At 42.9% G+C, this 27622-nt stretch overlaps 1 protein-coding gene across 5 annotated transcripts in view; it reads left to right on the forward strand.

Annotated features, from left to right (window-relative positions):
- The first annotated feature begins 48 nt into the window (after positions 1-48).
- cntrl (centriolin) overlaps positions 49-27622 on the forward strand; it is a 110471-nt gene continuing 82897 nt past the window's right edge. For 2 of the 5 annotated variants that reach the window (XM_046346591.1, XM_046346593.1), the window contains exons 1-10: positions 49-176; positions 1042-1307; positions 1398-1528; positions 11424-11554; positions 11707-11848; positions 22234-22420; positions 22662-22855; positions 26024-26065; positions 26564-26683; positions 27360-27552. In XM_046346591.1, coding sequence (XP_046202547.1) covers positions 1049-1307; positions 1398-1528; positions 11424-11554; positions 11707-11848; positions 22234-22420; positions 22662-22855; positions 26024-26065; positions 26564-26683; positions 27360-27552 — 1399 coding nt within the window. In that variant the 5' untranslated portion in view covers positions 49-176; positions 1042-1048. The remainder of the gene's footprint in view (positions 177-1041; positions 1308-1397; positions 1529-11423; positions 11555-11706; positions 11849-22233; positions 22421-22661; positions 22856-26023; positions 26066-26563; positions 26684-27359; positions 27553-27622) is intronic. The other 3 variants (XM_046346592.1, XM_046346594.1, XM_046346595.1) reach the window with 3 other exon arrangements.

Consider the following 27622-nt stretch of genomic DNA (forward strand, 5'->3'; position numbering starts at 1 on the left):
TGATAGTTTGCAGTGATGGCGCAAAAAATTACTAGCCCCCTTACCCTGTCCATTTCTTGTTTCTAAACAGTGAGAGAAGTGCTACACTTGGTGGAGGGAGGCTGTAAGACAGTTGCTTTATGCGTGCTGTACGTTACGCCATAACATGTCACGATGTAACGTACAGCGTCGGAGGGGTACGTTTTTTTTCTCACATTTTCTCCAATACTATAGACCCATTACCATGTCTGTCAATGCTTGAATAGAAACTTAGTTCACACCCCAGATTTATGTCAACACAGTCGCTACTGTCCCATTAGTTTTCTTTACAGCCTCGTTTGAATGTCACAGTTGCGCACATTTGTACGGAATGGGGTTAGCGTACGTTAGAACGTGTATGTATACATGTATACAAATGTGTATACATGTTACTTTTTTGAAAACCCTCAACCTAACTTAACTTACATAAATTGCAATAAAAATCAGTGGTCAGCTAGTTAGAAGGTTGTCTTTAGGTGGCTCGAGGTGGTTTAGTCCTCCAATCGCTAGAAAGTGTCTGAATTTAGGGGGTGGCTGATGTTGGGGAAAAATTAGCTAGCTAACATTAGATAACAATTGCTGACACCATTCAAATCAATGAGGTTTTGGAACTTTAAAGCCAATTTATCTCAAAATCATCTTTTTGATAGAGCCTAACTAGCTAACGTTATCGTCCCAAGTGCTTGATATTGTTAATGTTTGTTGCTAGCGTTAGTTGGTTTGACTTGTGTTAATGCACTGATACTGTGAATAAAACAAATTTGTAAAGTTAGGGTATGTTACGTTAATCAGCTAGCTAACTAACGACAAAGTTATTTATATCTTGGCTTCTACTAGCCAGATTAATTGGTTTTTGTTTGCTGAAAAGCCCTGATATGACTCAGCTATCTATGGTAGATCTTAAGACTAGCTTCATTCAACAGTCACTAGTTAACTTAGCTAGATATCATAGCTAGCTAATTAATTTTGCTAGCAGCTACCTAATGTTAGCTTCATAAATTGATCAAATCCCCCACTTCACAGCTTCACAATGAAAAAGGGGGTTACCCAGAGGATCTCACCAAGGAGAGGAGCCAAAGTAAGCTTAAGGATGCAGAGTCTGGCCTCACCACTGTTGGACCCTTACAGTCTTACTCCACATCCCACCCGTTTACCTCTCCACCGGACAACCCACTCCAAGATGGACAGTAATCACCAGTTAGACATTACTGATGCGAATGAAGAGTGGCTACTCACAGAGACTGTGGCCATTGAAAGTAGAGAAGGACGAGTCTGGTCAAAACATTCAGGTACTAGCTAGCTACAACAATTCCTTTAATGTGTTGCTTTCACCTTTGATCTGTTTGGATGAAACACTCTTTTTGGTCATTTCGGGTTAGATGAAGAGAGTATCCAGGGAATCAGATATATCACAGAGGACCTGATCTCGAGGCTGACCAAGCAGGACAATTTAGCCTTTGTACGGTCCCTAAACCTGGCCGTAACAAAGAGTGGAGACAAGAAATTCAAGGTAAGAACTATGTGATGAAACTGAAATATCCTTTTCCATCAGTCGGATTTAACAATCACCAAAGCAGCACCACGTTGATCAGTGGAGGCTGATGACTAGAAACATTTAGGAGGATGGGAGACCCACGGTAAAGGCACACAGAGACAACAAAGCTTGTTTTCAATATCGTCAAAGATCAATTATTTTAACCCAAAACCTTTTAATAAGGACATTTATAGTAAAATATAATGGGGAAGGGAATGAGAGGGCTACTTTAGAGTTTGGAAGGGATTCTGAGCATAGAGTGATTAACTGTGGTGCAGGACAGGGGCTGAGGTGTTCAGAGTATCGGTGTGCCGATCTTGTCATAATTGTATCTTTTTTTTATCACACTTGATACTCGTAATTGGATTTACTCGTGATCGGAAAACCCAGAAGTGCGCTTTACATGCCAGTAAAGTATATTGCTCAAGTGTGCATTACTCTACTATCACTTGGAGTGCATCTCACAGTGCATCGTTATGTTCCTTCACACACATTATAAATGACCTCGATAGATGAAAATGCACATGATTTACTTACTTAGTCCTATTCAAGCGAACACTTTCTCTCCCGACACTTATGCCACAACGTTTGTACAATTAAAATAAACAATCGACATTTGTCATTTTATTTTTGAATGATCTGCCGCTTGATAAACATACCTGGGTGAGAAAAATAATAGCAAACAAGCATGGGCTTGGATCGTGATATAACACGTCAGCAATGGAATAATTATACGGACAGACTAAGTAGACAGAAAAAAACAACCATATGACTTCAGCAAAGTCGCCAGGATATTATTAGATTGAACAACCATGACTAGCTACGGATTCTGATTCATACACAATGTTTGGAGAAGGGAGACTTGTACCATGAGACGAGTGACCGTGTGAGTGAAACAGACCTTGTTCTAATCCAATCGTTGCAGCAGGCTCAACCGATACCCCGACCGTTTCTTTACAGACTGAAGTACTAGCCAATAGTTGTTTAGAGCACACAGCGCTTCACACTGAGTGAAAGAGCGATGCGTGCTGGCAGCCGAAAGCACATTTTTTTAGATCACAGATAATTACAAAAAATCTGTGTCATAATCGTATTTGGAAAATTCTCCAAATGCGTTACGATACTAATTTTTGTCTGAAGGTATTGTGACGTGGAAAATACATTGGATTTGAAAAAAGTCATCATCAATTGTTGTTTTTAGGGAAAAATTTAATCCACAGGTTTCAAATCAAATTTGATTTGTAATATGCGTTGAATGCAACAACCTTATTGTGAAATGCTTACTTACAAGCCCTTAACCAACAATGCAGTTAAGATTAATAAGAGTTTAGAAAATATTTACTAAATAAACTAAAGTAAAAAAAGTTATAAAATTACAATAACGAGGCTATATATATATGGGGGTACCAGTACCGAGTCAATATATTGGGGTACATGTTAGTCGAGGTAATATGTACATGGAGGTAGGGGTAAAGTGACTATGCATAGATAATAAACTGAAAGTAGCAGCAGCGTTAAAAGGGGGGGGGGGGGATCAATGGAAATAGTCTGGACAGCCATTTGATTAGCTGTTCAGCAGTCTTATGGCTTGGGGGAGGAAGCTGTTAAGGAATGTTTTGGACCTAAACATGGCGATCCAGTACCACTTGCCGTGCGATAGCAGAGAGAATAGTCTAGGGTGGCTGGAGTTTTTGGCAATTTTTAGGGCCTTCCTCTGACACGGCCTGGTATAGAGGTCCTGGATGGCTGGAAGCTTGACCCCAGTGATGTACTGGGCCGTACGCACTACCCTCTGTAGCACCTTGCAGTCTGATGCAGAGCATTTGCCATACCAGGCAGTGATGCTCTCGATTGTGCAGCTGTAGACCTTTTTGAGGATCTGAGGACTCATGCCAAATCTTTTCAGGCTCCTGAGGGGGAATAGGTGTTGTCGTGCCCTCTTCACGACTGCCTTGGTTGTGTTTGGACCATGATAGTTTGTTGGTGATGTGGACACCAAGGAACTTGAAGCTCTCGACCAGCTCCACCACAGCTCTATCGACGAGAATGGCGGCGTGCTCGGCTTTCCTTTTCCTGTAGTCTACGATTATCTCCTTCGTCTTGATCACGTTGAGGGAGTAGTTGTTGTCCTGACACCACAGTACCAGGTCTATGCCATCCCTATAGGCTGTCTCATCGTTGTCGGTGATCAAGCCACCGACCGTTGTCGTCTGCAAACTTTTGTCACCAATTGGCAACAGATTGTAATGTGCATATTTTCTTTATGCAGATTTTTGAATATTCGCATTTTCTCACCAGTGGTATGTTTCCGCCAAACTGACTTGTTGCAGATAAAAATCAGTGTGTGATAACAGTGCACACGAAATGTACTTTTTCGTTTAAGTTTTAATATACTGAATTATAATCTAAAGTTCAATGTGTTTCCATTGCATTTTCAAATACCAATAGTTTTGTCACAACAATGGTTGCGTTAAATAGCAAATGTGCCTACTCTGGTTGGCGCGTGCGCTCTAGCCAGAAGATAGTGTGGCAAGGCTGTCTACATAATGAGATTATTATTACTTTTACCACCCTGTGAAGTTCATCATAAATGATTTAATTTGTAGCATAATAAACTGCATGGTTTCATGATTCGTAGTGGAAGGACCACACACCAGATCATCGCGTAACTCCAAGTTTACTTTCGATATGATGGTTTTTATATCAATATTTGCGCACAGTTTAGCGGTTAAGAGCTTTAGCCCAGTAACCAAAAGCTTGTTGTTTCGAATCCCTGAGATGACTGGGTGAAAAGTCTGTCGATGTGCCCTTTAGCAATGCACTTAACCCTAATTGCTCCTGGTACTTCTACACCTGCATTGCCTTGCTGTTTGGGGTTTTAAGCTGGGTTTCTGTACAGCACTTTGATATATCAGCTGATGTAAGAAGGGCCATATAAATACATTTGATTTGATAAGAGCGTCTGCTAAATGACTAAAATGTAATTGTCATAAAGGTGTTTCCACCGCCATTTCTTGCATAATTAATTTTACAGACACAAAGATCCCACCATCGTGAATGAACAAATTCTGTCGGCATTTATAAAATTGTTTTGAAACTTCCTGTTTCCATTACAGCTGTCTTGATGATGATTATTTTTTGCTATGACTTTACTTGCGTAAAATGCTTGGAAATGGATGGAAACATGTTAGTTGTAACCAAATATCAGCATAGACAAACATTGTGTAAAATATGTTGAATTTGTACCACTATTAGAAGAAGAAAAAACAATAGGCTGGGCACAGCACCTACTGGAGAATTGATCTTCAGCTACCCTTTGGTCTCCCATCCAGGGTTTTAAGCAAGCCCTGCATAGCTATTGTCACTGACTATTACCAATGTGTCATCGTGAGAATGATTAAGAAATCTACACTAAAAACGAAATAGATTCACTGTTGCTATCAGTCCAAAGGGTAGGTTTACAGAGCAAATGAAATGTGACCATACTTTATCATTCATGTATCATCAAAAATGCTATTTAAGCCTATATAGCATTTGCAAAGTCATCAACAGCTATTGTTGCAATTCAACACAGAATTCAACTTACAAATAGACAATACAATAGGTCTAGGGTTTCAAGCTCTGGTTGATGTTAAATTGTATGATATGTAGTGAAATTGAAATGTGCTTGGTTGTCAATGCAACCAAATACAGTATCAACATTTGAAGGAGATGTATCTTCTGCTTGGATAGTACCTTCTGTGCACGTCTCCAAAAAAAATCAACGTTAAACCTAAAAAAAAAAAAACAAAGTTAAAGAATAGGACTATAAACCAAACGATATTTAAATTTGATGGAATTAAATCTAACTTCAATTTTTGGTTGAGATGGAGATGTGAATCCAACACAGCAATTAATAATTTGTAGAAAAGCTGGAATTAAAACCAGACTAAGTCAGTGGCAGAAGATGAATCCCCTTTAAATGATGATATTTGGTTGCGTTGTCAACCAAACACAATTCAATATAACTTTAGGCTATTTACTGTATTACAAAAACAATATAACAAAAAATGTAACATTCAAGCTTAAAATTAGTAACATCCATGGCCACATTGAGGTTACTGTAACTATGCATTTTTTTTCCTTCTCTAATCCTATAAAGCGTGCATGTTCAAGATTGCATGCATACTGTATGTTGTTGCAGGTCTGTGGAGATCTTCACAATTGCTGTAATAATCTGCACAGAATCTTGAACAGTATTGGTCAATTGCACCATGTACAGTGCATTCGGAAAATATTCAGATCCCTTGACTTTACACATTTTGTTACATATTCTAAAATTGGTGAAATATTTTTTTTCCTCAATCTGCACACAATACCCCATAATGACAAGCAAAAACTGTTTTTGACATTTTTGCAAAGTTATATAAAAAAAGGATAAAACTGATCACATTTACATAAGTATTCAGACCCTCTACTGTACTTTGTTGATGCATCTTTGGCAGCAATTACAGCCTTGAGTCTTCTTGGGTATGATGCTACAAGCTTGGCACACCTGTATTTGGGAAGTTTCACATTCTTACATTTACATTTACATTTAAGTCATTTAGCAGACGCTCTTATCCAGAGCGACTTACAAATTGGTGCATTCACCTTATGACATCCAGTGGAACAGTCACTTTACAATAGTGCATCTAAATCTTAAAGGGGGGGGGTGAGAGGGAATACTTATCCTATCCTAGGTATTCCTTAAAGATGTGGGGGTTTCAGGTGTCTCCGGAAGGTGGTGATTGACTCCGCTGTCCTGGCGTCGTGAGGGAGTTTGTTCCACCATTGGGAGGCCAGAGCAGCGAACAGTTTTGACTGGACTAGGCAAGCACCATGATCTTGTAGCGGATGCGAGCTTCAACTGGAAGCCAGTGGAGAGAACGGAGGAGCGGGGTGATGTGAGAGAACTTGGGAAGGTTGAACACCAGACGGGCTGCGGCGTTCTGGATGAGTTGAAGGGGTTTAATGGCACAGGCAGGGAGCCCAGCCAACAGCGAGTTGCAGTAATCCAGACGGGAGATGACAAGTGCCTGGATTAGGACCTGCGCCGCTTCCTGTGTGAGGCAGGGTCGTACTGTGCGGAGGTTGTAGAGCATGAACCTACAGGAACGGGCCACCGCCTTGATGTTGGTTGAGAACGACAGGGTGTTGTCCAGGATCACACCAAGGTTCTTAGCGCTCTGGGAGGAGGACACAATGGAGTTGTCAACCGTGATGGCGAGATCATGGAACGGGCAGTCCTTCCCCGGGAGGAAGAGCAGCTCCGTCTTGCCGAGGTTCAGCTTGAGGTGGTGATCCGTCATCCACACTGATATGTCTGCCAGACATGCAGAGATGCGATTCGCCACCTGGTCATCAGAAGGGGGAAAGGAGAAGATTAGTTGTGTGTCGTCTGCATAGCAATGATAGGAGAGACCATGTGAGGTTATGACAGAGCCAAGTGACTTGGTGTATAGCGAGAATAGGAGAGGGCCTAGAACAGAGCCCTGGGGGACACCAGTGGTGAGAGCGCGTGGTGAGGAGACAGATTCTCGCCACGCCACCTGGTAGGAGCGACCTGTCAGGTAGGACGCAATCCAAGCGTGGGCCGCGCCGGAGATGCCCAACTCGGAGAGGGTGGAGAGGAGGATCTGATGGTTCACAGTATCGAAGGCAGCCGATAGATCTAGAAGGATGAGAGCAGAGGAGAGAGAGTTAGCTTTAGCAGTGCGGAGCGCCTCCGTGATACAGAGGAGAGCAGTCTCAGTTGAATGACTAGTCTTGAAACCTGACTGATTTGGATCAAGAAGGTCATTCAGAGAGAGATAGCGGGAGAGCTGGCCAAGGACGGCACGTTCAAGAGTTTTGGAGAGAAAAGAAAGAAGGGATACTGGTCTGTAGTTGTTGACATCGGAGGGATCGAGTGTAGGTTTTTTCAGAAGGGGTGCAACTCTCGCTCTCTTAAAGACGGAAGGGACGTAGCCAGCGGTCAGGGATGAGTTGATGAGCGAGGTGAGGTAAGGGAGAAGGTCTCCGGAAATGGTCTGGAGAAGAGAGGGGATAGGGTCAAGCGGGCAGGTTGTTGGGCGGCCGGCCGTCACAAGACGCGAGATTTCATCTGGAGAGAGAGGGGAGAAAGAGGTCAGAGCACAGGGTAGGGCAGTGTGAGCAGAACCAGCGGTGTCGTTTGACTTAGCAAACGAGGATCGGATGTCGTCGACCTTCTTTTCAAAATGGTTGACGAAGTCGTCTGCAGGGAGGGAGGAGGGGGGGGAGGGGGAGGAGGATTCAGGAGGGAGGAGAAGGTGGCAAAGAAATTCCTAGGGTTAGAGGCAGATGCTTGGAATTTAGCGTCGTAGAAAGTGGCTTTAGCAGCAGAGACAGAGGAGGAAAATGTAGAGAGGAGGGAGTGAAAGGATGCCAGGTCCGCAGGGAGCCGAGTTTTCCTCCATTTCCGCTCGGCTGCCCGGAGCCCTGTTCTGTTCTTCTCTGCAGATCCTCTCAAGCTCTGTCAGGTTGGATGGGAAGCGTCGCTACACAACTATTTTCAGGTCTGCATAGATGTTCGATCAGGTTCAAGTCCGGGCTCTGGCTGTGCCACTCAAGGACATTCAAAGACTTGTCCCAAAGCCACTCCTGCGTTGTCTTGGTTGTGTGCTTAGGGTTGTTGTCCTGTTGGAAGGTGAACCTTCTCCCCAGTCTGAGATCCTGAGCGCTCTGGAACAGGTTTTCATCAAGGATTTCTCTGTACTTTGCTCCGTTCATCTTTCCCTCGATCCTGACTAGTCTCCCAGTTCCTGCCACTGAAAAATATCCCCACAGCATGATGCTGCCACCACCATACTTCACCGTAGGGATGGTGATAGGTTTCCTCCAGACGTGATGCTTGGCATTCAGGCCAAAGAGTTCAATCGTGTTTTCATCAGACTTCATCAATCTTGCTTCTCATGGTCTGAGAGTCTTTAGGTGCCTTTTGGCAAACTCCAAGCTATCATGTGCCTTTTACTGAGGAGTGGCTTCCGCCTGGCCTCTTCCATAAAGGCCTGATTGGTGGAGTGCTGAAGAGATGGTTGTTGTTCTAAAAGGTTCTCCCATCTCCACAGAGGAACTCTGGAGCTCTTTCAGAGTGACCATTAGGTTCTTGATCACCTCCCTGACCAAGGCCCTTCTCCCCCGATTGCTCAGTTTGGCCGGCCGGCCAGCACTAGCAAGACTCTTGTTGGTTCCAAACTTCTTCCATTTAAGAATAATGGAGGCCACTGTGTTCTTGGAGACCTTCAATGCTGCAGACATTTTTTGGTACCCTTCCCCAGATCTGTGCCTCAACACAAATCCTGTCTCTGAGCTCACTCACAATTCCTTTGACAATCATGTCTTGGGTATTTTGCTTTTACAAGCACTGCCAACTGTGGGACCTTATAAAGACAGGTGTGTACCTTTCCAAATCATGTCCAATCAATTTAATTCACCACAGGTGGACTCCAGTCAAGTTGTAGAAACATCTCAAGGATGATCAATGGAAACGGGATGCACCTGAGCTCAATTTCATCTCTAGGAGACAATGAGTCTCAAAGCAAAGGGTCTGAATGCTTATGTAAATAAGCTATTTGGAAAAATGTCTAACAATCTGTTTTCACTTTGGCATTATGGGGTACTGTGTGTAGATTGATGAGGAAAAACATGTACTTAATGCATTTTAAAATAAGGCTGTAACATAACAAAATGTGGAAAAAGTCAAGGGGTCTGAATACTTTCCGAATGCACTACACTTTTAATGTGATCTCAACTGTGAACCAGGTCATTTGGTTCTGCTATTAGATGAAGCACAGTGATAACATGAATCTGTTGTATAAATAAACATCTGACATTGTATTCCTATTTGAACTTTGCTGTGTTTTAAAGTGGTTGAAAGTGCAGTCATAGGCATTTCGGTGACAACTTTAATTTAAGATCCAATACAGCCAGTTTTATTTTATTTAACTAGGCAAGTCGGTTAAGAACAAATTCTTATTTACAATGACGGCCTGCCCCGGCCAAACCCTAACACGGATGATGCTGGGCTAATTGTGCGCCGCTCTATGGGACTCCCAATCATGGCCAGTTGTGATACAGCCTGGAATCAAACCATGGTCTGTAGTGACACATCTAGCACTGAGATGCAGTGCCTTAGACTGCTGCGCAAATCGGGAGCAAAAACCAATAATTTCTGAGTAACAATAAAGTACCTTACTGTGATTGTTATAATTTAAAATGGCCAAATAGAAACAAAAATATCTTCTTAGCAAAGAAATATTTCTCAAGCAAGAATTTTGCTGAGACTGACTGGGGGTGGTCTAATTGGGCAGATGAAAACTAGCTGTTATTGACAGAGGTTTGTAACTCTCTTATTGGTCTTTTAACACATTTACTGATGTCACCAGGCAGGCCAAAACTCCACCACACCAAACAGGTGGAAATTTTAGGTCGGTCTTTTCAAACAGCTCTTACACAAAAAGGGCATTATCATAATTTTCTGAATTTCACAGCATTATTCCAATCTCATAGTGTGGGAATATGTATAAAACACAAGCAGGAAATTCAAGATTTTGACTGCACAGGGTCCTTAACCAAAAATCATGGTTGTGCTTTTAGATGGTTGAAATTGTATGGTAACACATTGGAAATTAAACTATATTTTTGCTGTCTTTGAGTGGTTAAATATAGTTTAATCTCATTGATCAACGTCTCAACCAAATATTACCTGACTTCCACATTGAAATGACGTGGTGTGCCCAGTGGGATCAAATGTAGATCAAATTAAACTTTCCTGAAGCCCTGATCATCCACATACCTGACAATAACTAAAAACTGCAAGCGACAGATGTCAGTGGTTTCATCCATTTGCCATGCGAAAAAATGTGCTGCGTCAACCTCTTTTAAATCACACTTTTAACTTTCTCTCATCTGCCCTTGGTTTGTTGCAGGACGATCAACATGCCCCCTAAAAGCAACTCTTACATGCCCAAAAATGAAGTATCACTGTTTCTTCTTCTTACCTTCTTCTTGTGTTGCACAATTTAACCAGACCTTCCTCCATAACATGATTGATACAGCTTTTTCCCAGAAGCTGGAATCTGATGTAGGCAATGAATGGCTTTCTTCAATAAAAAAAAAGGCACCATTTGTCGTTAGCGTTAGCTTGCCATTCTGGTGGAGAAAACTGCACTCTGGTAGCTAGCTACTTGCTACTAAATTTTGCAGGACAAATTGAAGAAAATGACACTACATCGACACAAAAATAAAGATCTAAAACCAAGAAAACAATATATAATCTACCTCCGCTGTCTCCTGTAGTTTGAAGAAACAAATTTGAATTAAATAATGTCCTAAAAACTATCTCAATCAACCTAACAATGTCACCAACTCACCAAGCTTCTAAATCACGTATGCGTAGTACTAAGCTCATTTTCTGATCCTTTGATTTTTATGGACATGTCAGTTCAGACTGTAAAAGCTTTGATGCGTTGGAGGACGTCCTCCGGAAGTTGTTATAATTACCATGTAGATCTATGGAAGGGATTGAGGAGCACGAGCCTTCTAGTTTATTTTTGGATTGAGTCAATGTAGCCAGAGAAGGTTGGAAAATAGCTGTCCTCTGGCTACACCGTGGTGCGTCCCTAGTGGGTGCTACACCGTGGTGCGTCCCTAGTGGGTGCTGTTGAGATTATTGTAGACCATTGCAAAACATTGTTTTTTTAGTCAGGTATTTGGTGACGTGATCATCTAAAAATAAAAATAAATTTACTGAGTAGAATGTTCCACCTCTGAGGAGCCAACACTGACATAGATACAGATGTAATACAGTGGCATATCTCCTGTGTTTCAGTTCATTGAGAATTTGGAGAAGTGTGAGCACCTGCAGATCCTCAACGTCAGCCATAATGTCATTGAAAAAATTGAGAAGCTTGAAAAGCTGCACAAGTTGCGGGAACTACATCTCTCTAACAACATAATCCAGTAAGCGCACAGCACACATAAACAACACCTTTTATTGATGTACTCTGCCATTGGGTTAACAGACTACGTGTATCAAACATTTATTATGATTGCTAATTGTAATATTGTTTTTTGTAATAAAACATTTTAAGAAACGTTGTTTCTTTCTGCAGTAAAATTGAGGGCCTAGAGCACATGGCAAGTCTTCAGCTTTTAAATCTTTCCAGCAATGACATTGAACATGTGCCTCTATGGCTGGCTAAGAAACTGACATCACTCCAGACTTTAAACCTTCAACGTAACAAGATCTCTTCTGTGAGTATCTCTGTTTTTCTCTGTCTTCTTCATCTTGCACCACATATGCACTTCATTTAGCCTGTTTCTATCTTTCCAATTGTAGCTAGTTTATGATTTATAATTTATTCAGGTCAGGGGTGTCATTTCAGCTAAACTTAAAGAATGGCAAAGTGATGGAGTGAGAGGATAAAAAAACTATTTGAAGATAATTTACTGCATTTCTACATAAAAACTAAATGCAATTTGGAGAACAGAAATGATCACTTTGTTGCTGTAGCTTCATTCACCTTAATCAATAGGGAACGTAACATTCTACAAACACATGTCATACAATAATTAGCTGCCTGCTACGCACTAGCTCAGAAGCATGATTCAAACTCTAGTTTAGCCAAAGCCATGTACTACAGCCATCTTTACATCTGCAATGTGTTGAGAAAAAAAGTTACGCTATTTCCAGTAACTGCGTCAATGCACTCTCCATAAAGCCAGCCAGCCATACAAACAGCCTTCCCTCCCTCTCCCAGGTGTCCGCATGGTCCTAAAATCATCGGCCACGTAAAAAAAATCCCCATAAAATTTGTCAGTTTAAGCTAGAGATATCTTTTTTGCATTGGATGCGTCTTAATCCACCGCATCTGCGGTGAGCGGTAACGGAGCTAGAGTGGTCTTTGTCAGACAATGAGTCATCCCGAAAATCTATCTTTTCACAAAATCGTCTGAACGGTTTGGCCTGCAAACTATTATGACCCCTTTATGGTTAGATGAGACTCACTCAGTCACTAGAATACATGTATCCTTCCTAACTCAGTTGCCAGAGAGGAACTGTTGGAACAGTTGCTGGAGAGGAGCTCAGGTATTTCACCATTAAGCCAATGGCGACTTTAAAACAGTTGAGTTTAATGATTGTGATAGGAGAAAACAAAGGCATTGCGTTTGTGCATACGTACGCATGTGCATACATACATACATACATACATACATACATACATACATACATACATACATACATACATACATACATACATACATACATACATACATACATACATACATACATACATACATACATACATACAGTTGAAGTCGGAAGTTTACATACACTTATGTTGGAGACACAAGGGTTTAGAAGTTTACATACTAAGTTGACTGCCTTTAAACAGCTTGGAAGATTCCAGAAATTGATGTTATGGCTTTAGAAGCTTTTGATAGGCTAATTGACATCATTTGAGTCAATTGGAGGTGTATCTGTGGATGTATTTCAAGGCCTACCTTCAAACTCAGTGCCTCTTTGCTTGACATCATGGGAAAATCAAAAGAAATCAGCCAAGACCTCAGACAAATAATTGTAGACCTCCACAAGTCTGGATCAACCTTGGGAGCAATTTCCAAATGCCTGAAGGTACCACGTTCATCTGTACAAACAATAGTACGCAAGTATAAACACCATTAGACCACATAGCCGTCATACCGATCAGGAAGGAGATGCGTTTTGTCTCCTAGAGATGAACGTACTTTGGTGCGAAAAAGGCAAATCAATCCCAGAATAACAGCAAAGGACCTTGTGAAGATGCTGGAAGAAACGGGTACAAAATTATCTATATCCACAGTAAAACAAGTCCTATATCGATATAACCTGAAATGCTGCTCAGCAAGGAAGAAGCCACTGCTCCAAAACCGCCAGACTACAGTTTGCAACTGCACATGGGAACAAAGATCGTACTTTTTGGAGAAATGTCCTCTGGTCTGAAGAAACAAAAATGGAACTGTTTGGCCATTATGTTTGGAGGAAAAAGGGGGAGGCTTGCAAGCTGCAGAACACCTTCCCAACTGTGATGCACAGGGGTGGCAGCATCATGTTGTGGGGGTGCTTTGTTTTTGGAGGGACTGGTGCACTTCACAAAATAGATGGCGTCATCAGGAAGGAAAATTATAAGCATATATTGAAGCAACATCTCAAGACATCAGTCAGGAAGTTAATGCGTGGTTGCAAATGGGTCTTCCAAATGAACAATGACCCCAAGCATACTTCCAAAGTTGTGGCAAAATGGCTTGAGGACACCAAAGTCAAGGTATTGAAGTGGCCATCACAAAGCCCTGACCTCAATCCCATAGAAAATGTGTGGGCAGAACTGAAAATGTGTGTACGAGCAAGGAGGCCTACAAAGCCGTGCAATAGATTATGGTCATTGTTGTTAGATTAGCGCTGAAAATGTGATGTAGAACATTGGCCTGTTGGAAACTACAACTCCTTACTACATCGCACAGTCTGGGCATGATCTGATTTATCTGTACAGAAAGTGCAGCGCAATGTGCACATTGAGCTCACAGAAAAAAATCTACGAAATGGAATTCAGATAATTGAACCGACGTTGGTCAGTTGTTTAAAAATGGAAAAATAACCGCCATTTTGGTTAATCGCTCTGCCCTAGTTGTTTGTAAAAGACCTGACATTTCATCCTGTTTTGGTGGGATGGAGTTTTGGTCCAAAATGTGTTAATAGACACATTTTAGGCAAAACAAATGGTAAATTAGGCCAAATAGGTTGTACATTTAGATAATAGAGCAAATAGAAAGCGTTCCAAACAGGTCTACCAATAACAGCTAGTTTTAACCTCCCCGCTCAGACCACTCCAAAACATTTCTAGAAAATTCTTGAGAATGCGCCGACAGATGGTGGCCTCGCTTTGCGTTCTTAGGAAACTATGTAATATTTAGTTTTTTTATGTATTGTTTCTTACATTGTTACCCCAGGAAATCATAAGTCTTATTACATACAGCCGGGAAGAATGATTTGATATAAGAGCAACGTCAACTTACCAACATTACAACCAGGAATACGACTTTCCCGAAGCAGATCCTCTCTTCGGAATACCACCCGGGACAATGGATCTAATCCCAGCAGCTGATCGAAAACAACGACGACGCAGAAGGGGCAGAGCAGTCTTCTGGTCAGGCTTTGTATGTAACATTGCTCACCGCTCCAGAGTATACTACTCGCCAATGTCCAGTCTCTTGACAACAAGGTAGACGAAATTCAAATAAGGGTTGCCCTACAGAGAGACATCAGAGATTGTAACATTCTGTTTCACAGAAACATGGCTCTCTCTGATATGTTGTCGGAATCGGTCCAGCCACCGGGCTTCACCATGCAATGTGCCGACAGAGATGAACACCTCTCTGGGAAGAGGAATAGCGGGGGGTGTATGCTTTATGATTAACAACTCATGGTGTGATCATAACAACAGACAGAAACTCCAGTCCTTCTGCTCACCTGACCTAGATTTCCTTACTTTAAAATGCAGGCCATTCCACCTACCAAGAGAATTCTCGTCAGATATAGTAACAGTTGTGTACAAATTTGAGATCAATGTTACCTAAAATTTACAAGCATATTGATAGCACGACACGTAGGGCTAATACTCTCGACCACTGCTGCTCTAACTTCCGCGCTGCATACAAAGCCCTCCCCCGCCCTCCCTTCAGCAAATCTGACCACAACGCCATCTGGCTCATCCCGGCTTATAGGCAGAAACTCAAACAGGATGTACCAGTGACGAGAACCATTCATTGCTGGTCTGACCAGTCAGAAGCCACACTCCAAGATTATTTTGATCACGCGGACTGGACTATGTTCCGGTCAGCCTCTCAGAAGGACATTGATCTATACGCTAACTCGGTGAGTGTGTTTATAAATAAGTGCATTGGAGATGTCGTACTCGCTGTGACTATTGAAGTCAACCCTAACCAGAAACTGTGGATGGATGGCGGCATTCGCGAAAAACTGAAACCTCGATCCACCGCATTTAACCATGGAAAGAGGTCTGGTAATATGGCTGAATATAAACAGTGTAGTTATTCCCTCCGCAAGGCAATCAAACAAGCGAAATGCCGATACAGGGACAAGGTGGAGTCGCAATTCAACGGCTCAGACACGAGACGTATGTGGCAGGGTCTACAGGAAATTCTCAGTGGCTGACGTGAGTAAAACATTTAAACATGTTAACCCTCGCAAGGCTGCTGTCCCAGACGGCATCCGTAGCCGCGTCCTCAGAGCATGCGCAGACCAGCTGGCTGGTGTGTTTACAGACATATATTTAATCGCTCCCTATCCCAGTCTGTTGTCCCCATATGCTTCAAGATGGCTACCATTGTTCCTGTTCCCAAGAAGGCAAAGATAACTGAACTGAATGACTACCGCCCCGTAGCACTCACTTCTGTCATCATGAAGTGCTTTGAGAGGCGAGTCAAAGATCATTTCACCGCCACCCTAGACCCACTTCAGTTTGCATACTGCCCCAACAGGTCCACAGATGACACAATCACCATCGCACTGCACACTGCCCTATCCCATCTGGACAAAAGGAATACCTACGCTGTTCATTGACTACAGCTCACCATTCAACACCATAGTACCCTCCAAGCCAGCTAACGGTCATCAGCTAACCCCTAGCTCGGAAAGCTCTTGCCAGTTTGTACTTCTCGATTTAACCAGAGCATACCGGTCCTATTTTTCTCTCCATATCCCCGGATTCCTATCGCAAGCTCTGAACCTTCTCACCTTCGCAGCTAACGTCCCCTGAATGCTAGCTGTCTAGAGCACAACGGACTGTTGCAATCCATTCCGAAGCCACTAGCTAGCAGTCGGCTATCCTTTGCTAGCGGTCATCAGCTACCTTTATCCTGGACAACTCTCGCCAGTCTGCACAGCGCCAGTCAAACCAGAGCTAGTCGGACTTATTCTTCTCCATATCTCCGGATTCTTACCACAAGCTCTGAACCTTTTTTTATTATATATATATATTTTTTGTAAACATATTTATGATAATTCTTTTTTTCCCCCACCTGGAATTATAGCAGCTAATGACCCCTGAACGCAGAGCCGCTAATCCGCGGCCTGCTAGCTATCTAGCTATCTATTGGACTGCTGGCTTAAGAGGCCCTTCGGACATATTTCTTTGGCCACTATACATATTTTGCCAATTGGCCTGGTTTACCACACGGAACCCTGCTGATCCGCCCGCTGATGTAACTGCACAAGGGGGCCACAACAGACTTTCCTCCATCGCTTCATCCCTCTAAGACCTTTCTGTTAGCCTGCTAGCCCCGTGCCGCTAGCTGCCTGAAGCCACGCACTGGACTTGTATGAACACCCGGCTACGCATGCCTTTCCCTAACGTCACCATGCGGTGTCGATTACTGTTCTGGTTTGTAACTATTGTTTTATTTCACTGTAGAGCCTCTAGCAGTGCTCAACACGCCTCGGCTAACAATTTAGTTCCACCTCCCACACACGCACTGACATAACCTGGTTTAAATGCTATTTCTAGAGACAATATCTCTTTCATTATCACTATATGCACAGGTTTACCCGCACTCTATTCACATCCTACTGTACCTTTGTCTGTACATTATGCCTTGAATATATTCTACCGTATCCAGAAATCTGCTCCTTTTACTCTGTTCTAAACGTACTAGGCGTCCAGTTCTGTTATCCTTTAGCCGTACCCTTATCCTACTCCTCCTCCGTTCCTCTGGTGATGTAGAGGTTAATCCAGGCCCTGCAGTGTCAACCTCCACTCCCATCCCCCAGGCTCTCTCATTTGTTGACTTCTGCAACTGTAAAAGCCTTGGTTTCATGCATGTTAACATTAGAAGCCTCCTCCCTAAGTTTGTTTTATTCACTGCCCTAGCACACTCCACCAATCCGGATGTCCTAGCCGTGTCTGAATCCTGGCTTAGGAAGACCACTAAAAACCTTAATTTCTATTCCGATCTATAACATTTTCCGACAAGATAGAACTGCCAAAGGGGCGGGTTGCAATTTACTGCAAAGATAACCTGCAGAGGTCTGTCTTACTATCCAGGTCTGTACCCAAACAATTTGAGCTTCTACTTCTAAAAATGTACCTCTCCAGAAACAAGTTCTCACCATTGCCGCTTGCTATAGACCACCCTCTGCCCCCAGCTGTGCCCTCGACACCATATGTGATTTGATTGCCCCTCATCTATCTTCTGAGCTTGTGCTGCTAGGTGACCTAAACTGGGACATGCTTAACACCCTGGCCATGCTACAATCTAAGCTTGATGCCCTCAATCACACACAAATTATCAATGAACCTACCAGATATAACCCCAAATCTGTAAACACAGGCACCCTCATAGATATCATCCTAACTAACTCACCCTCCAAATACACCTCTGCTGTTTTCAACCAAGATCTCAGCGATCACTGCCTCATTGCCTACATCCGTAATGGGTCTGCGAGCAAACGACCACCCCTCATCACTGTCAAACGCTCCCTAAAACACTTCTGCGAGCAGGCCTTTCTAATCGACCTGGCCGGGGTATCCTGGAATGACATTGACCTCAACCCGACAGTAGAGGATGCCTGGTTATTCTTTAAAAGTGCCTTCCTCACCATCTTAAATAGGCATGCCCCATTCAAAAAATGTAGTACCAGGAATAGATATAGCCCTTGGTTCACTCCAGACCTGTCTGCCCTTGACCAGTACAAAAACATCCTGTGGCGTTCTGCATTAGCATCGAATAGCCTCCGTGATATGCAACTTTTCAGGGAAGTTAGGAACCAATATACACAGGCAGTTAGGAAAGCTAAGGCTAGCTTTTTTAAACAGAAATTTGCATCCTGCAGTACAAACTCAAAAAAGTTCTGGGACACTGTAAAGTCCATGGAGAATAAGTGCACCTCCTCCCAGCTGCCCACTGCTCTGAGGCTAGGGAACACTGTTACAACTGACAAATCCACTATAATTTAGAATTATTCTACGGCTGGCCATGCTTTCCACCTAGCTACCCCTACCCCGGTCAACTCCCCGGCACCCTCCACAGCAACCCGCCCAAGCCCCCACCATTTCTCCTTCACCCATATCCAGATAGATGATGTTCTGAAAGAGCTGCAAAATTTGGACCCCTACAAATCAGCCGGGTTAGACAATCTGGACCCTCTCTTTCTAAAATTATCTGCCAAAATTGTTGCAACCCCTATTACTAGCCTGTTCAACCTCTCTTTCGTATCGTCTGAGATTCCCAAAGATTGGAAAGCTGCCGCGGTCATCCCCCTCTTCAAAGGGGGAGACACTCTAGACCCAAACTGCTACAGACCTATATCTATCCTACCCTGCATCTCTAAGGTCTTCGAAAGCCAAGTTAACGAACAGATTACTGACCATTTTGAATCACATCGTACCTTCTCCGCTATGCAATCTGGTTTTCCGAGCTGGTCATGGGTGCACCTCAGCCACGCTCAAGGTCCTTAACGATATCATAACCACCATAGATAAGAGACATTACTGTGCAGCTGTATTCATCGACCTGGCCAAGGCTTTCGACTCTGTCAATCACCACATTCTAATTGGCAGACTCCACAGCCTTGGTTTCTCAAATGATTGCCTCGCCTGGTTCACCAACTACTTCTCTGATAGAGTTCAGTGTGTCAAATCAGAGGGCCTGTTGTCCGGACCTCTGGCAGTCTCTATGGGGGTGCCACAGGGTTCAATTCTCGGGCTGAATCTCTTCTCTGTATACAGTGGGGCAAAAAAGTATTTAGTCAGCCACCAATTGTGCAAGTTCTCCCATTTAAAAAGATGAGAGGCCTGTAATTTTCATCATATGACAGACAAAATGAGAAAAGATTCCAGAAAATCACATTGTAGGATTTTTAATGAATTTATTTGCAAATTATGGTGGAAAATAAGTATTTGGTCACCTACAAACAAGCAAGATTTCTGGCTCTCACAGACCTGTAACTTCTTCTTTAAGAGGCTCCTCTGTCCTCCACTCATTACCTGTATTAATGGCACCTGTTTGAACTTTTTATCAGTATAAAAGACCCACTGTACATCAATGATGTCGCTCTTGCTGCTGGTGATTCTCTGATCCACCTCTACGCAGACGACACCATTCTGTATACTTCTGACCCTTCTTTGGACACTGTGTTAACTAACCTCCAGACGAGCTTCAATTCCATACAACTCTCCTTCCGTGGCCTCCAACTGCTCTTAAATGCAAATAAAACTAAATGCATGCTATTCAACCGATCATTGCCCGCACCTGCCCGCCCATCCAGCATCACTACTCTGGACGGCTCTGACTTAGAATACGTGGATAACTACAAATACCTAGGTGTCTGGCTAGACTGTAAACTCTCCTTCCAGACTCACATTAAGCATCTCCAATCAAACATTTAATCTAGAATCAGCTTCCTATTTCGCAACAAAGCTTCCTTCACTCATGCTGCCAAACATACCCTCGTAAAACTGACCATCCTACCAATCCTTGACTTCGGCGATGTCATCTATAAAATAGCCTCCAACACTCTAGTCAGCAAACTGGATGTAGTCTATAACATTTTGCCACCAAAGCCCCATACACTGCTCACCACTGTGACCTGTATGCTCTCGTTGGCTGGCCCTCGCTTCATACTCGTCGCCAAACCCACTGGCTACAGGTTATCTACAAGTCTCTGCTAGTTAAAGCCCTGCCTTATCTCAGCTTGCTGGTCACCATAGCAGCACCCACTCGTAGCATGCGCTCCAGCAGGTATATCTCACTGGCCACCCCCAAAGCCAATTCCTCCTTTGGTCTCCTTTCCTTCCAGTTCTCTGCTGCCACTGACTGGAACGAACTGTAAAAATCACTGAAGCTGGAGATTCCCATCTCCCTCACTTGCTTTAAGAATCAGCTGTGAGAGCAGCTCACAGATCACTGCACCTGTTCATAGCCCATCTGTATACAGCCCATCTATCTACCTCATCCCCATACTGTATTTATTTATTTAGCTCCTTTTGCACCACAGTATCTCTACTTGCACATCCATCTTTTGCACGTCTACCATTCCAGTGTTTAATTGCCATATTGTAATTACTTTGCCACCATGGCCTATTTATTGCTTTAACTCCCTTATTTGACCTAATTTGCACTAACTGTATATAGACATTGTTTTCTTTTTCTCTACTGTATTATTGACTGTATGTTTTGTTCATTCCATGTGTAACTCTGTGTTGTATGTTTCAAAGTGCTATGCTTTATCTTGGCCAGGTCGCAGTTGCAAATGAGAACTTGTTCTCAACTTGCTTACCTGGTTTTATAAAGGTGAAATAAATAAATAAATAAATATTTAAAAAAAGCTCATCATCAAGCTGGAGGCCCTGGGTCTCAGCACCTCCCTGTGCAACTGGGTCCTGGACTTTCTGATGGGCCAACCCCAGGTGGTGAATTTGGAAACATCTCCAGTTTGATGACCCTCAATCTCCTGTTTGCTGACCCCAAGGGTGTGTGCTCAGCCCTCTCCTGTACTCTCTGTTCACCCACTACTGCGTGGCAATGCACGCCTCCAACTCAATCATCAAGTTTGCAGATGACACAACAGTAGTGGGCTTGATCACCAACAACGACAAGACAGCCTACAGGGAGGAGGTGAGGGCACTCGGAGTGTGGTGTCAGGAAAATAACCTCACTCAACGTCAACAAAACAAAGGAGATGATCGTGGACTTCAGGAAACAGAGGGAGCACCCCCCCCCCCCAACCACATCCGAGGGTCAGCAGTTGGGAAGGTGGAAGTTCCTGGGCGTACACATAACAGACAAATTGGAATGGTCCACCCACACAGACGGTGTGGTGAAGAAGGCGCAACAGAGCCTCCTCAACATCAGGAGGGTGAAGAAATTTGGCTTGTCACCCAAAACCCTGACAAACTTTGATACAGCCTGGTACGGCAACTGCACCGCACTCAACCGCAAGGTTCTCCAGAGTGTAGTGCGGTCTGCCCAACGCATCACCAGGGGCAAACTACCTGCCCTCCATGACACCTACAGCACCCGATGTCACAGGAAGGCCAAAAAGCTCATCAAGGACAACAGCCACCCGAGCTTCTGCCTGTTCACACCTCTATCATCTAGAAGGTGAGGTCAGTACAGGTGCATCAACGCTGGGACCGAGAGATAGAAGCTGTTTCTCAATCTCAAGGCCATCAGACTGCTAAACAGCAATCACTAACTCAGAGGCTGCTGCCTTCATTGAGACCCAATCACTGGACACTTTAATAAATGGATCACTAGTCACTTTAAATAATGTCACTTTAATATTGTTTACATATCTTACATTACTCATATCACATGTATATACTGTATTTTATACCATCTACTGCACCTTGCCTATGCCGCTCGGCTATCGCTCTTCCATATACTTCAATGTACATATTCTCATTCACCACTTTAGATTTGTGTGTATTAGGTAGTTGTTGGGGGAATTGTTATATTACTGCACTGTTGGAACTAAAAGAACGAGCATTTCACTACTCGCATTAACATCTGCTAACCATGTGTATGTGACCAATAACATTTATATTTTTTGTCTTTCTCTTCATACCTGGGGCTGCTGCAAGCTGCATGAGCTGTCCAGACTAAAGCCTCTGAAAAACCTAACAGAGTTGACCTTGGCAGAGAACCCTATAGCCAATCTCCCCCATTACCGTCTCTTCCTGGTTTTCCACCTGAGGTCACTTGAGACACTGGACGGGCAGCCTATCAGCCAGGAAGAGAGAGAGCAGGCCCCCCAGCGCTTTCAAATGGGTACATTGCAGTATTGCACAATCCCTGCTTAAAACCATGAAAGGGTCTCATTACTAGATGAGCCTTTGTATATTTTAGATACTTACTTCATTAGTGCAAAACTTAAAGTCCCTCTTCATTTTGGCCCGTTTTCTTCTGTTAGTTTCCTAGTGAATATACAGTACCTTAGTACCACACTTAGGTTGTTTCCTAGTTGGCACTGTTAGTGGAAATGCCAACTCTTTTCATGCTGTGGTTGCAGAGGAGATTGAGCGTCTGGAGCAGGACCTAGAGTGTCGTGTGGCAGAGATCGGGAAGCTGCAAAGTAAGCAGGTGGCTGCAGTGGAGGAGCTTGAGCAGCAGGAGGAGCTCATTGACCAACTGCAGCTAAAGAGCCTGCAGCAACAGCACTGCCAGGCCCAGCAGGAGCAGGAGCTGGACACCAAGACAAAGCTGGTGGGCATTTATCGCAACATGCATGCACTCATTCAAACACAGACAGAGAGAAAGAGAGACACACACACACACACACCAGGGTTTCCGTTAGGAAACTGTGGTGCCGGACAACGTGACTGGTAAAGATTTTAATTTACCGGCCATTTGAGAAATTTACCGGACCGATATGCTTTGGGTGAGTCTCAATAGGGCAGCCACCCACGGGGCTCAGAATGACAGATCGCATTTTGATTATGGCAATTCATCATAACATGCCAAGCAGCTAATGTAATGAGGCATCCAATAAAACATAATTTTCAAACATTTGCAAACAAATACAATTAGCGGGAAAACACCATTCTAAACAATGCAACTGGTGCGAGCAGTATATGATAGAGATGAACATCTTAGGTAGAAACTTGGTGAATCTAAAGATGCAACAACTAGGATGGGTTACTAATATACAGTGGTTCTTCCACTGTCATAAGGTGAATGCACCAATTTGTAAGTCGCTCTGGATAAGAGCGTCTGCTAAATGACTTAAATGTAAATGTAAATGTAAATGTCTGTAAAAGTTGTGTAATACTGCAGCACACCTTACGGGCTGCCGCAGAATTCTATGGCAGGTTATTTAATTGTCAGCCATTGTTACCATTAATGCTAGTTAGTGCTAGTTTGACAACCAAAGGACATCCTTGAAAAGCATTTGATAGCTTTCAATATTGGCTGTACTAGAGAATTTAAAATATATTTTTTTAAGAACATAGTATATGGGATTGATTTTAAGAAAATGTTAATTAATTTGATTAATATTGTAGTCTTAAGAAAATCAAAACCATCAGGGTTTCCGTTATGAAAATATGGCACTGTACAACATGACGAGGCTACAGTACTAAGAGCATAACATTTCCACATTTCCAATTTGTTTCATTACAGCCTTATTCTAAAATGTATTAAATAATATTTTCCCCTCATCAATTTACATACAATACCCCATAATGACAAAGGGAAACAGTTTTTAGAAATTTTTGCAAATGTATTAAAAAATAAAAACAGATACCTTATTTACATAAGTCCGCCTGTGGTAAATTCAATTGTTTGGACATGATTTGGAAAGGCACACCTGTTTTTAGAAGGTCCCACAGTTGACAGTGCATGTTAGAGCAAAAACCAAGACATGAGGTCGAAGGAATTGTCCGTAGAGCTCCGAGACAGGATTTTGTCGAGGCACAGATCTGGGGAAGGGTACCAAAAACAAAATCTGCAGCATTGAAGGTCCCGAAGAACACAGTGGTCATCATTCTTAAATGGAAGACGTTTGGAACCGCCAAGACTCTTCCTAGAGTTGGCCACGTGGCCAAACTGAGCAATCGGGGGACAAGGGTCTTGGTCAGGGAGGTGACCAAGAACCTGATGGTCACTCTGACAGAGCTCCAGACTTCCTCTGTGGAGATGGGAGAACCTTCCAGAAGGACAACCATCTCTGCAGCACTCCACCAATCAAGCCTTTATGGTAGAGTGGCCAGACGGCAGCCACTCCTCAGTAAAAGGCACATGGCGGCCCACTTGAAGTTTGCCAAAAGGCACCTGACCATGAGAAACAAGATTCTCTGATGAAACCAAGATTGAAATCTTTGGCCTGAATGCCAAGTGTTATGTCAGGAATTAACCTGGCACCATCTCTACGGTGTAGCATGGTGGTGGCAGCATCATGCTGTGGGGATGTTTTTCAGTGGCAGGGACTGGGAGACTAGTCAGGATCGAGGTAAAGATGAACGGAGCAAAGTGCAGAGAGATCCTTGATGAAAACCTGCTCCAACTGGGGCAAAGGTTCACCTTCAAAAAGGACAATGACCCTAAACACACAGCCAAGAAAACGCAGAAGTGGCCTCAGGACAGCCAGAGCCCGGACTTATACCAAATCGAACATCTCTGGAAGACTTGAAAATATCTGTGCAGCGACACTCCCTATTCAACTTGACAGAGCTTAAGAGGATCTGCAGATAAGAATTGGAGAAACTCCCCAAATACAGGAGTGCCAAGCTTGTAGCGTCGTACCCAAGAAGACGTGAGGCTGTAATCGCTGCCAAAGGTGCTTCAACAAAGTACTGAGTAAAGGGTTTGAATACTTATGTAAATGTGATATTTCAGTTTGTTATTTTTATAAATTTTGAAAAATGTATTAACCTGTTTTTTTTGCATTGTTGTTATGGGGTATTGTGTGTAGATTGATGAGGGGGAAAAAACGTTTTAATCAATTTGAGAATTATCCTTTCACGTAGCAAAATGTGGAAAAATAATCATTTCCGAATGCACTATATAGCCGCCAATGATCACGGTGTATCAGTATTCGTATGGCAGAGGCTGGTGCTCTCACATTAGTTAAATTTTTTGTTTGATATTTTTTGCCTTTTAATTAAGATTTTTATGATTAAACCACTTGACAAAAAAATTAAATAATTGCCTCTGTGGTTGGATTTTCATACAAGGTAACACATGCCTCATAATATGATGTAAATAATTCAGGTTTCAAACAATTAACTAAGTGCGTACTGCCTCCAGCTCTCATTGTAGAGTGGTGGGTGACGTGCTGAAAGCTTGCCTACCTTTGTTTTATCTACTGGTCAATTTGGCTGGCAACAATTTTATTCATGGGCTTTTCATTTTAGTAGACAAAACCCGTCAATTACCGGCTAATGGAAATCCTGACACACACACACAAACACGCAAATTGTCATATAGGAAGGAGCTCCTTGAACAACGATGCATTTACGTGTCCTCTAAACTCTTTGTGCCTTCATCTTTCTCTAGTCTTTCTGTGCCCATAGCTATTTTCCCGGCCTCTAGTTGATCCCTTCCTGAAGTATTGCATGGTGTGGTATAGTGTTTGTGTGTATAGAAAGCAAATTCTTTAGTTTTTTTATTGCTCATTGTTCACATGATTTCTTAATGGCCTTTTAAGTCATGCACCCAGGTTGCGTCAAACAAACAAAACACTAAACTTTTCAAATGCCAGGGCCTCATTCTCTAGTAAACTCGTATTCATTATAATATGATAGGCAACATTAATCTTAGATCAGTACATCTACTCTTTATGAATACAGGCCATGATCATGTCTTCATCCATTTTTCTCATTTGCTCTTTGCATGAATTTTCTGTTTGTTTTCCCACTGCATCGGTCTCTTCAGCCTCCTTCATTGCCTGCTCCTCTACTGGATGCTATTTGTCAGGTACTCTGAAGACACACAGATTCATGTGAACCCAATGACCCCTGCTGACCCATGTCCTTGCTTAAATGTCAATGACTCTTCTGTCCATTCAGGTTCTCACTCGCAGAGCACTCTTATGTTTGCTAGCATTTTGTTGTTTTTGTTTGTTAACCTCGTGTTTCAGATTAAATGTAAAGATGATGATGATAGATGCTGCTTGCTTTTTCTTGGTTTGACTTTATATGGTCAAAGCTAGTATAATATACAGGTAATTTTGCACGTTTGTATTTTAGTGTGACAAAAGTAAATTTAGGTAGATAGCAGCTGCTTTTAGATAAGCTATTATACTGAACAGCGATTTACATGGGATTGACCACCATAAAGATGAGCTATATTTTTCGGAGAGTCCAAAATATTGCCATACATTCCATTCAAACTTGCAGTGAGTGTATGATGCTTTTCTTCAATGTGTTTGTGATATCTCTGTATAATCTCTATACTGCATGGCCGTATTAACAGCTGAAACAGAAAACGGTGGAGCTGACACGCGCATGCCAGAAGCAGTATGAGCTGGAGCAGGAGTTAGCCTTTCAGAAGATCGACGCCAAGTTTGAACCATATCCCTATTACCCAGACCATGTGAGTGCATCCATCCAGACCCATCTCTCCATTCAGTTCCATTCAGTTGTTGCCTTAGAGTCTGCCGACAATGGCACCCTATACCCTATACAGTGCAATACTTCTGGTCAGAAGTAGTGAACTATACACTGAGTGTACAAAACATTAAGGACACCGCTTTCCATGACCTAGACTGACCAGATGAAAGCTGGATTAACTTTATTGATGTCACTTTTAAAATCCAATTTAATCAGTGTAGATGAAGGGTAGGAGACTGGTTTAAAAAAATATTTTTAAGCCTTGAGACATGGATGTGTGGCTTTAAGAGGGTGAATGGGCAAGACAATGGATTTAAGTGCCTTTGAACAGGGTATGGTAGTAGGTGACCGGCGCACCGGTTTGTGTCACGAACTGCAACACTTCTGGGTTTTTCACGCTCAGTAGTTCCCCGTGTGTATCAAGAATGTTCCATTACCCAATGGACATCAGCCAACTTGACACAACTGTGGGAAGCATTGGAGTCAACATGGGTCAGCATCCCTGTGGAACACTTTTGAGTCCATGCCCAGACAAATTGAGGCCATGGGGGGTGCATTTCAAGATTAGGAAGGTGTACACTCAGGAAATAAGATGCCATTTTGGATGCACCCTTGGAACCTGCATGAATTTGTGATGAATTTCCTCTCTCTCTCACCAGGAGTTGGAGGCAGAGAGCTTGCTGGAGGAAAGCCCTTACATTGGAAAGGCACGGCACAAAAGGAACACGGTGGCCTCAGATGGCATCCAGAGTCATCAGATGCCAACTGCAGGCCACATAGAGACAGACAACCCCAGGCAAGATGTGGCCAAGATGATCAGCTCCAGAGACTGCAGCCAAGAACAGACTAAAGGTACAGAATAGGGAGTATGGTAAAGTTTGTCCTACTAGATGCTGATCTTGGGTCAGTTAAGTTTTTTTTC

The sequence above is a fragment of the Oncorhynchus gorbuscha genome, linkage group LG04, assembly GCF_021184085.1.
Source record: "Oncorhynchus gorbuscha isolate QuinsamMale2020 ecotype Even-year linkage group LG04, OgorEven_v1.0, whole genome shotgun sequence".
Classification (NCBI taxonomy): Eukaryota; Metazoa; Chordata; class Actinopteri; order Salmoniformes; family Salmonidae; genus Oncorhynchus; species Oncorhynchus gorbuscha.